General features: G+C 35.7%; 1 protein-coding gene across 1 annotated transcript in view; it reads right to left on the bottom strand.

Annotated features, from left to right (window-relative positions):
* The window catches only part of LOC146157600 (uncharacterized), a 42,760-nt gene extending 31,170 nt beyond the window's left edge, over positions 1 to 11,590 (bottom strand). Inside the window, exons 1-6 of the mRNA XM_083388272.1 lie at positions 7,179 to 11,590; positions 2,481 to 2,611; positions 1,840 to 1,924; positions 1,590 to 1,764; positions 1,380 to 1,510; positions 4 to 297 (exon numbers count right to left, since the gene is read on the bottom strand). Of these exons, the coding sequence (XP_083244398.1) occupies positions 4 to 297; positions 1,380 to 1,510; positions 1,590 to 1,764; positions 1,840 to 1,924; positions 2,481 to 2,611; positions 7,179 to 7,257 (895 nt within the window). The 5' untranslated portion in view covers positions 7,258 to 11,590. The remainder of the gene's footprint in view (positions 1 to 3; positions 298 to 1,379; positions 1,511 to 1,589; positions 1,765 to 1,839; positions 1,925 to 2,480; positions 2,612 to 7,178) is intronic.
* Positions 11,591 to 12,297: the final 707 nt, after the last annotated feature.

The raw sequence follows: 12,297 nt of genomic DNA, 5'->3' as shown, positions 1-12,297 counted from the left end.
AACCTCCAGATCTAACATTTCCATTGTAAAGGGTTGTATTTGTTAGCACTAAGCTCGTTGTGGTTGGAGTGCTAGAAGTGTCAGAGAGAAAAATCTCAGCATGACTCACAATAATGCTGCTAATGCATTCGAGTTTGACAACACTCAAAGCAGTAACATTGCTTGAAGCCGAGCTATAAGCACAAAGAAGTTCAGAACCAATCTCATTTGCCAATGTGGAATTGGTGGCAATGTTAAAGCTGCTGGAATCACAACATCGGGTTTTTAATTCCACCCTTGCGAATACCGATGTAGAATCTGATAAATTGCAAAACAATGTTATTTAGTCAGTTCACTTCCTTGAAGTAAATGCATGGTTTGTTTGTTAAACTGATATATTTCCTTAAAACGGTGCGCAAAAACATACATTTAGCATTGAACAGAATAGCAATGCTAGTAATTCTGGTAACTTTTAATATATATATATATATATTGCCAGCAAAGGCATCGCCGCCACATCTTAGATTGAAAAAAATATTTTTTTAATGATTCATATAAACTCAGAGGGCCTTAAATTACTAGCTTTGTTAGACTATTCTGCTGTTAGTGTAAAATAACATCTAAGCCCAATACGATGAGGGACTTGGCGCATATTAATATCCTACAAATGCCTTACTTACATATATATAAGTTAATGCAAAACAATAAAATTGTAATCAAAACTTTTCAAAACAGGAGAAGGCTTTGGGATTGTGATTTGTTTTTGTGGCAATTTAAAATCATTAAAAGTTTTATTATTTTGACAGGTTACTGTTCAGTAATATGCTACCTTTTTCAAAAAGGTATTAAGCAAGAAGTTAAACATATATTGCAGTAGCAAAAGTAACAAGGGATTGGGTATAATATGTAATATTGTCCTCCATTTCGTATTTACTGTTAACCAAATCAAAATAATTAACAAGAAATAGTAAAACTTCATAATTTTGGTCATGTACCACTTTATAGTTTAACAAAAAAAAGTTGGTATACATTAACTTAAGTGACAACACACAGTAGTAGTTATAAAGAGTGAAATAGAGTAAAGCCAAATGAATGGTGTATTTTAAAACAAGTGTTTTATCTTTAGTGTGCCATAACCTGAAAAAGTTAGGGATGAACCAAACTACTATAGGAGCTGTTTATTGCCTAGGTTTTTCACTTCTAATTTACATCAATTAGTTAAACCTAAATTTAAGATTGGTATTTTGCATCAGAGCCCTCCATTATGAAATCTTGTGACATATTGTTGCAAAGCGCCAGCAGGCGTGGAACACACTGTTAATAGCCAATGGAAACCTATCAATTACCACGTAGGCTTTGGGAGGTCTTAGTAACATAAATAAAATTTAAATTTTTCCAACCTGTCTTTGCAGTAAATGCAGCTCCATAGGGACTTTGAGTTAAAGAGTAAGCAACAGTCTCAGTTCCTTGAGCTGATTTAGAAACCCTTGCTTGAAATGTGTAAGTTGTGCTCGAATTAAGGTTTGCAATTCTAATAATATTTATAATTATTAACATATTGTTACCTTATTGATATTTAAATAATTCAAAAGTTAAAATCACCAACTTACATAGCTACATATGAAGTGTTAAATGTATTGTCTGGAATAGTTGCTGTGGCTTCAACATTGGTCAAAGTGTTTGTGTATTTAATTTGCCACTCGGTTGCGCCTGGTGTTTGTTCCAGGAATAAAGTGATGGAAGTGTCCGTAGTTATTGCACTCAACACTCTTGATCCAGATGGAGCTAACCATTAAATACAAGTAAACATGAAACGCTAACACAAAGGAAGAATAATAGAACTAAATGACACCAATTTACCTGTTCTTGCATATTGAGTTATAGAAGATCCATCGTTAAAATTTATTTGCGCAGAATACACAGTGTTGCTCACAAGTCCAGTAACCTGTAACAATCAATATTACACCATATGTTACTACTATTTAAACAATTTACCATCGAATAAACTTCACCCTACACAAAACTAGTGACCACCTATTTTGATCAATTATAATTTGTAATTCAGCAGAATGTAATTAATCACATTTTTTATAATTGTAACTGAAAATATTTACTGAGTTATTATATTCATAATTATAATGTAACATACCTTATGGCATGTAATTGATCTAACTCTGGTGACTAAATTTATAATTTTTGATACAAATTTCACAAAAAGGACAAAAATTTGCATTACAAGTGACAGGTTATCATTTTTTTTTTAATTTCTACTAATGGAGTATTATGGTTTGAGGTTGCAATATGACGTAGTAAGAGTACCAAAGCCTATACCGAAGTGTAAAACGCTCAAAATTCTACCTACTTCTTTATGGGCATTCATTCTACATCTAACTATAACTTTAACTATTATTTAAGACTTACCCGAAACAATTAAAATGTTATCTACTTTTGAATGGGCCTCGATATTCTTACTTCAATTTGTCGTTTTTATCAAAAGTTACCGTAAAAGATGTTCCAAGATCATCAGCATTAGCAACACTGTCTTCTCCATGTACCGATTGGGCAAAAATTGAATGCGCAGTATTATTAAAGGAAACTTTAAAGGTTGTTGTGGTTTGCTCTGATATCGTCACTGAGGAAACAAAACACATTTTTTTTTTTCAAAACACATTTTATAATCGCCTTGAATAATAAATCAAGCATAAAACCATAACTGTGATTCTCAACCTTTTATGGCCTATTACCCCTCATATTTAAAAAAAGATTTTTGGCACCCCAAGTGGATTATTTTACTAAAATGTCACTATAAATGGATAGGTAACAACCCAATCAACTTAAAACATGTAGGAAAATGTCATTTGATATAATGTTCTCTAATCATAGACAAATAGTTGTATAAAGAAGCTTACCAACTAAAATTGGATTCTTAAAAATTTACAAATACCTATCGGCACCCTTGAGCATTAGAAACAGCACATCAGGGTGTTGAGAACTACTGCCTTGGTAGGTTTCTGTTTTTTGGTATAGTACTGTATTTACTGAGGCGCAAATATGAGCCAGTCTGCATTCTGTGATAGATGCAAACCCGATATTTTTTCTAAAGAAATCTGTGTGCATACCTGCATGGTATATTGTGAACTCAAACTCAGAAAAAAACACTTAGAAAAAGGGTAAATTGTGGTAGGATTTTCAACCTGTGGTGTGCAAAAAACATAACACATCAAAGGTAAAACAATGCCATTTAATTTCGTTTAATTCAAACTACTTTACCTCTAAACTTTATTTTATCAGTATTCACAATAAAAGGGTAAAAAATGGTGTGTTATATGGCAACCCTATCTACAAGGCACATATGTTTTTGCTATTGGGTTTGGCAACAATACAAGCTTGGTAAAAGAAAACTAAGGTTTTATAACTTTTCTCGGCTGATTCCATATTGCACCTGCGGCTGAGAGTGTGGGACCAATCTATTTTAATCTGCATTTCATGCACTTTATTCCGAGATTTTAGGTGTCAGCACCAAATTTTTAGATGTGTACCACATTAGAAACTTAGGATATTGCGTGGGGGATATGCAGCTTAAATATAAGCAGCTGGAATAAAATATTCGCTGAAATTTGCGCAACTGGAATAACATTAATGGTAAAAATAACGGCCCAAATAGACGTAAAAAGCGACATGCTTTATTGTTTAAACGTTTCTGCAAATGCTCATGTCATCATCAGTGATATGAAGGCCACATCAGTTACACCCGTTTATATACACTTTAGTTGCATGTGTAACTGATGTGGCCTTCATATCTCTGATGATGGCATGAGCATTTGCCAAAACAGTTGAACAATAAAGCATGTCGCTTTTACGTCTATTTGGGCCGTTATTTTCATCATTAAACTTATGAACAGATCCGTATATAGTGTTCCATGGAATAAAAAAAAACATTACCGCAACAGAAGTTTGCGCGTTTCAGTGACTTTTTGCAACTGTATACATTTTTTTAAGATTTGCAACCTAATCCACCGCAAGTCTAACTTTAAAACCAACTCGGGATGTGTATATGTATGCAATCATGTTTTTTGCACACCTGAGGTTTGGAGTCCTACCACAACTCAACCTTTTCGAAAATTTAAGCATAATATTTAAATTAGGGTGTGCAAAAGATTGGTTTTATAAAATGTCAGTTGTGCACCTGCCATAGAACAAAGACTGGCCAATCTGGAGCCCAAATAATTGATAAAAATACAAAGAGTTTAGCGACATTCTTACAGAGTTTGGTATAACTAATACAGTTGTGACTGGTGGTAAAGGGTAAATTGGTGAAATCAGCCAATCAACCTGATTTACCTTTTAGTTGTGATGGTTAATTGGTTTGTTATGTTGTTCATGGTGGCAAATATTTATTGCTTTCAAACGGTGGTTTAATGAATTTTTTTTGCCTAACTGGCAGCGTTTTAGGAAAGGCAGGCCAAATATACTGAATGGAAGTATGGAACACTTGAATGCAATTTGAGTTGACTGACAAGAAAATTTAAAGAAAATACTTCTACCAAAATGTTGAGCCCAATGCAAGATAAGGTATGACGTAAAGCAGTACTTCCCAACCAGTGGGTCGAAAGCATTTCTAAATGTAACAGTTTTGTATTAGATCGGTCAAATTATTGCATTAAAACCCTTGCTTCCTGATCAAATCGTACTTGTTTAGAAGAAATAAAATCGGCGGCATCATTCTTTTTTGGGGATGCTTTTCATCGCGTGATTTTTAAGTTTGGAGGGTCGTAATGACGCATTTGACATCACCACCGAGCAGTGCAGACACTGCGCACAATCATGGCCTTGTATAACTTTTGTGAAGCCAAAAAAAACTTAACTCTCGCATCATTTGCAAATTTTCGAAATTTTTAAACGTTCCAAAGAGAAACTGAGTAAACTAGAAAAAGACAAATGTTGGTTGTATGTGACGTAACTATGTTTGGCAATTAGGCGAGCAGATAAAGAATTACAAGCTGGGCGTTGAGTGCACTTCTCATGAAAAGCAAGTAGTAATGTGTAAGAAAAAATGCGTTACAATTGGTCAAAGAAGGTTTAACACTACAAGTTTGAGTTTAACTAATACAAATTAAAAATAGAGACACAGGTTTTGCAATACCACAATATTGCTACAGACGTATGCTCGTGGCCCCCCAATGACCGCTATCTCCCAGGGGGGCCGAGTGCCACGGTTGAGAAACCCTGATTATAACTGTTGTTTTGATTTCCAATAAATTGGATTTTAAGTAATTGTTAAACAATTTGTCTTACTGCGGTCGAACAATAAAACTGGCATTAAAGGTCGCACAATAAAACTTGCATTGGCCGCGAGCTGAAAAAGGTTGGGAAGCGCACTTAAAAAAAAAGGTTGGGAAGCACACCTGTGACTTGACTTAAGTTACTGTTTTTAGATGACTTTGACTTATTAGGTCTTTCGGACAATTGACTTGGACTTAAGTCATTGTGTCAGATAACTTGGGTTTAAATTAAGTGTTTTCATTAAATTTTTTTTAATAAAATTGGGTATTCATGTCAATTTAGGCACATAAAACAATTTGTTAGCTGTTTATTGCGTTTTTTGTTATTTTTAGTCGAGTTATTGACAGCTAACTCGATGAACCTTACGGTCTTTCGCTGTCTCCTGGGATCGTCAAATATTTCAAAACATTGTGATTTCGTTGATTCTCGTTTTTTTTTTTTTTTTGATGTTCCAAATAAAATCTTATCCTATTCTATTGATTGTAATCGGACACGACTTTACCAATTTTAATAGGTAAGCCTTTAATTTATTATGTCAATGACATGACTTGAAGATGGCTTGCTCTCAAAATGACTTGACTTGGGCATCTGGTGACTTGGACTGGGACTTGTTATTTAAAAGACTTGATTGGGATTTGAGTCATTTTTAAATGACTTGTTTACAACACTGACTGAGCTATTTACCAGTGTTGTAAACAAGTCATTTTGAAATAACTTAAGTCCAAGTCAAGTCATATGAAAAATAACTTCAGTCCAAGTCAAGTCTTTTGCAAAAATAACAAGTCAAGTCCCAGTCAAGTCATTATGAGAGCAAGTCAATTTCAAGTCAAGTCATTATGAGAGCAAGTCAATTTCAAGTAATGTCATTGACATAAAAGTAAATTGTTAAACTATTAAAATTGGTAAACTCGTCCGATTACAAGCAACAGTTTAACTAAAAAAACACACAAACGCAATATACAGCAATAAGAGTGTTTAATGAGCAAAACTTGAGATAAAGTCAAATGAAAAACACTTAATTTACTTCCAAGTTATTTGACAAAATGACTTAAGTCCAAGTCAAGTCATTTGTCCAAAAGTCTTAAGTCAAGTCAAGTCATTTTGGTCAAAGGACTTAAGTCAAGTCAAGTCATTTAAAAACAGTGACTTAAGTCAAGTCAATGACTTAAGTCAGGGATGTCCAACCTGCGGCCCGCGGGCCACATTGCGGCCCGTCTGAAATTTTTGTGCGGCCCGCTAGTCATTTTCACTCCCAAGTAGTATTTTAAACGTTCAATATTAGCCTAATTAAAATGTACTAGTCAGCTTTTAGGGGCGCACTAATAGTATAGTATGGGTAAAAATATATATATATAACTGAAAAGGCCCGTTATAACTCTAAAGGCCAATACTTAATCTTGAAACTTAAAGGTTCCCACTATAATAAAATGTTGGACATCCCTGACTTAAGTCATTACAACACTGCTATTTACTTGGGTCGGGGTTCGGGCTACCGTTTGGATTAGGGTCGGTCAAGTGTTATTATAATTATTCTCCGGACAATAGATGCCTAAAAATACTTCATGTTAATCAAAATATTTCTTATCGTTGCAAATGGCTGCATTAAGCATTACGTCATACCTTATCCTGCTTGGGACTCAACATTTGGTCAAAATGTTTTCCAGAAAAACACGCTTAAAAATATGTACAGATAGGGTATTTACCCTGTTTGATTACTTTGTGCGACTTGATATATTTATTGTCAGCTGGGTTAGATTTAACAGCGATAAAATATCTACCTCTAGCATTATAAAGATAAATGTGCAAGAAACTACACCAAATTAAAAAAAGAATAATGTAGTGTGCTACGATGCGTCGCAATACAAAATATAAAAGTAGCTAATTGTTAACTTTTGACACTATTCTTTTAAACTTACCGACTAGCTGGCCCCATGTTGTTGTTGTAGCGAAGATATTCAAGCAGAAAACAAGAAAAAATAAATCCAAAGTTTTCATCCTTTGCGTTACAGCGAATAAGCCTGTTTAATTCGTCAACGTTTCCAAAATACTGCAAGTTCACATCATAACATCAGCGACCAGTGTATTACAAAAAAGCGATTTTTATCTGCACGATATAACAAAAGTGTTATCATAGTGGTCACGTGTTTGCCAACCAACTGAGTAACGAGTAGGTTGTAGAAGACCTAATACTCTTCTAAGCAGAGGAATAGTTGAATAATTTTCTCACATCTAAAAGCAGACGAATCTTCAGCGATGACGTCACGTTACGTTATAACAGGAACTGCGTTTCATCGCATATATTGGCTGGAATTCCTATATTTATTTGGTATCGTATCGGCACTGATACGACCCCAGTATCGGACTAGTAGGCCTACCGTTACTGCCACATCGGTTATTCTCCCCGATCCGATATTATGGGACATTCCTTATTAAAATTTACACCAGTGGGTTTAAGTCATTTTACCGAAACAAAAATGATAATCTGACTTGAGTCAAAGATGGCAGAAAGTGCGCTAAAACGAAGATTTAAGCGTTTTTCGATTAATTGCTTGTGCACAAGTTTATCCCGATAGTCTTAACCCAGGAACCAACACGTTTAAACAAAAAAGTTGCTGAACTAATGACGCCGTGTTTGACGAACTGCGTATTGTAAATTTTAGTAAAGTTGTTTCATATCTTTTTCTATATTTTATTTTGGATCTCATGACATAGATAAAACAACACCTGACTGGCAGCGTTGGAAGAGGTTTAGTTCCGGAGAAAGTAGTAAAAAAATTAAATTATTAACAAAACGGCGAACAATTGCGTGTAAAAAAACATTGGCGTTTAATTAGCCTGGTTTCGTTATTCATCGCTCTTTGCTGACCTTCCCTCTACTAAATGATCTACGCCGGCTTTGCGGGGAAATGTGTCAATCGTAGCACCATTGTCTGTTGCAACTGCGGGGCTTGCTGGTTAACCAGGCCTTCTAAACCAGGGGTCGGCAACCTTTTTTGCACTGCGGACCGGTTTGAAACTAAAATTTTGTCGCGGACCGGCCCTTTAAAAAAACAAATCTTCAGTAAAGAAAATTGATTATAACTTTCAATGAATTAATTAAAATACATAGGGAAGATGTGGAACCAGTGGGTCAGTTTAGACCAGGGTTTCTCAACCGTGGCCCTCGGCCCCCCTGGGGGGCCACGGAGCGGTAATTGGGGGGCCACGGTCATAGGCGTAGCCAGGGGAACACAGGGGCTATTTCTCTCAAAGAAATTATGAATATTTTAGTCTTAATTATTTGTTTTGTAGCATTTATGAGCAGTACACGACTGTCGATTACAAGCATGTCACACCTCCATTTGTCAAGCACTGTTACGTCACAAACGAATCAGTTATCTTGTTTGTTGTATACATTAATGTAGTTTTGCTACTTTTAGTCATTTTTTTTCTTTAAATGGCTTTTGAGTATTGCGTTAAAACTCAAGTCAGTTGCTGCGCGAAACGGTTTGCTAGCATTTTTGTTTGTGTTCGATACGGCAGTTAATACCATGGCCAAAGCAAAGTTATAACGAGCCTCGCTGGCGGGAAGCGACTAATGGACTTTTAATCGTAGTGTCATTACTGATTCGTTGTAAATAGTTATTTGTTTATGTTTTATATAAAGTCGATTTATCGCTGTGAGGTAACAGTTTTAGTGTCAAGTTATTTAAGTTGATAGTTTGCCTACTCAAAAATGTCTAGTCTTTTTCTGCTTTAAGAAGCGGTGTTTCAAATGAAGTACTCTTTCACTAGTTCAAGTTCAAAATTTTTGCCCCTCACATATTTCGGCTGGCTAAGCCACTGACCACGGGCACAACTCTCTAGCTAGGTATTGCAAAACCAAAATGTCACCACTTGTTTGCCATTTAACCTAATTTTGTGTTTTTTATTATGACTGTAAAATGTATCAATCCAATATCCATGTAGTTAACTTAAATAAAAAAAGTGATATGTTAAATTTTGTAGAAACTAAGTGCATTGATTCGTTGATGGCTGTATTACTTATTAACGTGGAGACACTTGGCATGACCTGAGTTTAAACTTAGACTAGCTTTTCAGGTGTACTATTTGCCACCACCTAACTAAAATGCAATTAGAATTTGACTATTAAACTATATTCCATAAGCACTTTGCTTTAGTACAAAATACAATTCTATTAGATGTGAAAATGTTACTATTTTGCCTCAAATATCGTTTTATTGTCTTAAATACCCGTTTTTTTAATGGAAGAGGAAAAAGCTCTAGTCACTGGTCCCACATCTCCGTACGTGTTTTTCGAAAACTTTTCTGCCTGAACATCAAAATAATAAATCATTTTATTATGGGACATTGTTTATAAACACTGTTTGCGTGATTTGATTATATTGCACTTTAGGATGAGCAGTAAGCACGCTTATACATAAAAAACATTATATATGGCCCTTTTTCGATGTATTGGACATCGAGGAGTTAGATTTTACAACAAAAAATTCATTTTTGGATGATGTAAATGTGCTTTGTATGCCTAACTCATACGGTCACTGCAGCACACTGGTTTGTTTTGAATCTAACGAGTGCTTGATACTAATTGTGATTTTTTATCATACCAATCAACCATCTAAACGAAAGTTATAGTGATTTAAGTATAAAAATACATTAAATTGTTGTTGACTTTTGTTTCTTTTTGCAAACGTTTGGGTTTAAATAGTTTTAAAATGGCAACCCTGCAATCCCAAAGTTTGAATTTGGCAACCCTGCTACGGACCGGCAACGAACTCCTCGCGGACCGGCGGTTGCTGACCACTGCTCTAAACTACCAGGAAAAACCAGCCTGTATAGCATACGATACTTAAGACATCGGCCATACCGCCATCGTCAAACACCAACAGAGCTAGGTGGTAGGGATGTATAACAATATTGGATCAAATCCGATACCTGATGTTAAGTGTTAGTGTCGGTACTCGTCCGACACTAACGTGGTATCGGTAATGACCCGACACCAAATTAATATTTAAATCTCAGCCATGGTCTGCGTCTAAATTTAGCGATTTTGTCGTTGAAAGAGAATATATTCTAACCTAATTTCCTAACAGCTGAATGTAACTATAGGCTACACTTCGCAACGCTGAATCTGTACTCGTCCCATACTAATCAAACGCAGCGAATCTACATTGAAAATAAATTTATAAAAATATAATAGGTTACTAACTGGGGAAAACTAAACTTCTTAAAGCTAAAGAAAATTTTAGACGAATAACCACCTGGAAAAATGCCTAAAACGTTTAACTTTCAACTATTTTGTTTGTTTAAACATCGGGCATCGGTATCAGAAAACATATCAGGCATCAGACATTCCAATCCTTATAAGTCACTAATAAGCACGCTTTTAAATAAATATCTTTCTACTGTTTGGTAAGTGTTTAATTCTAGTAGCCACGCTATTTGTTGTGCCTACTTTAAAAAGCATCCGTCGTCAGCCACAGAATGAATTACCCACTTGCAGTTTGCCCCGGTTAAACCAAACTGCTGAAATTAGAAACCACTTCTCTTACTTGGCGCAACCAGTCTCACTAAATGGCTAGGCAACTGGATGGTCCTGTATTTGTGAACTTACAAATTACGAAAATCTAAAAATTACAAAAAATCCGCCATTTTAAATCATTCTAATTAGTTAATAGTCCACGTGATTATATTTTAGTATATTTTTCCGGCCTCAAAAAAAATGCTACTCTATCTGACACTTTCTTCCTTCTTTTATAACTATAGTTCAAAGTAAAACATGACAATCTTTGGGTAATTTGGACACAATGTAATTTCATCCAAAATGACTCGTAACCCAGTTAGTATTCTTGCTCGATTTCTGCTCTTCGCAAACAAGATAATTATAATCTAACGCATCTTATTGAAATGTAACTTCGCAAACAAGGTATTTTAAGTCTAATCTAACTTTAACAATATCTAAAAAAACAAGAGTCTGCTTCCAAGCGTTGAGCAATAAAATGCCCCATTAGCAGCATTTATCGTCGGAAAGTTAGCAGGTTACGCTGGGCCAGGCGCACTGAGGCATGGCATACCGACAAAAACAAGCTCAGCGTTTCACCAGCGCCTTTGCTGGGTAATTTTACAGCAATGGGTTAGTAAATAACCGGGCTTGGGGCGGGAAAACCCAAATGGATTCACAAAGGGTTTTTTTCAGTTTAAGAATGTTGGGTTTTGTTCTCTCTCGCGTGATACTCAATGCTATTTTGCGTTAGTGTTTCTCAACCTTTTTTCGCGGAGACAAAAATACTAAGCTTAAGTGTAACAATGAAGCTTTGGCGACACAATTCTCTTCGCAGTAGCATTAGTAAGTTCGATTGTAATTATTATGAGCTGTCTTCGTATTTTTCCCACAATTTTCTCAAATCTTGAAAAATATCGCCAAGAACTAATCTCAATAAATCTAACTATGTGAACAGCTGCAGTCGGCGTCTCAACCAAATCAAACGACCAACCAATATGTGTCGCGATCCATGGGATGAGAAACAATTCTTTAGGTCAGGTATCGGCAACCTTTCGTATGCAGTGTGCCAGTTTATAAATAATGTCAAAACATCAACAACTTGCGTGCCAAACATTTTTCTATGTTTGGTTATGCTCTGGCATCCAGGGCTCCGGAACGTGTTAAAAAACCTGACTCCAACTCCGGCCAAAAAATTGAACCTAAGTCCGACTCCGGCCAAAAAAATGAACCTAAGTCCGACTCCGGCCAAATGTGCGATTTCATCGAGTCCCAATCTGTTTCCGACTCTACAACCTGTATTTCACACACTAACGTAACTGAAATAAGATGAATATTCACCAATCCACTCATAGGGCTCATGGAAAATATGCCACATAGTCTATTTCACCTTCAATCAACAGATTACTGCCTTTATCAGTTTCGAAATTCGCATGCGCACACGTCAGACTCGGGTAGTTTTACCTTGTCTTACTCGAGTCTGACTCCGCAGCCCTGCTGTGATCTGCTAATTTACGAATAATCTGACATCGTGT

Source organism: Ascidiella aspersa, chromosome 4 (assembly GCF_963924565.1).
Source record: "Ascidiella aspersa chromosome 4, kaAscAspe10.2, whole genome shotgun sequence".
Lineage (NCBI taxonomy): Eukaryota > Metazoa > Chordata > Ascidiacea > Phlebobranchia > Ascidiidae > Ascidiella > Ascidiella aspersa.
This window is presented reverse-complemented; position numbering and strand designations above follow the sequence as displayed.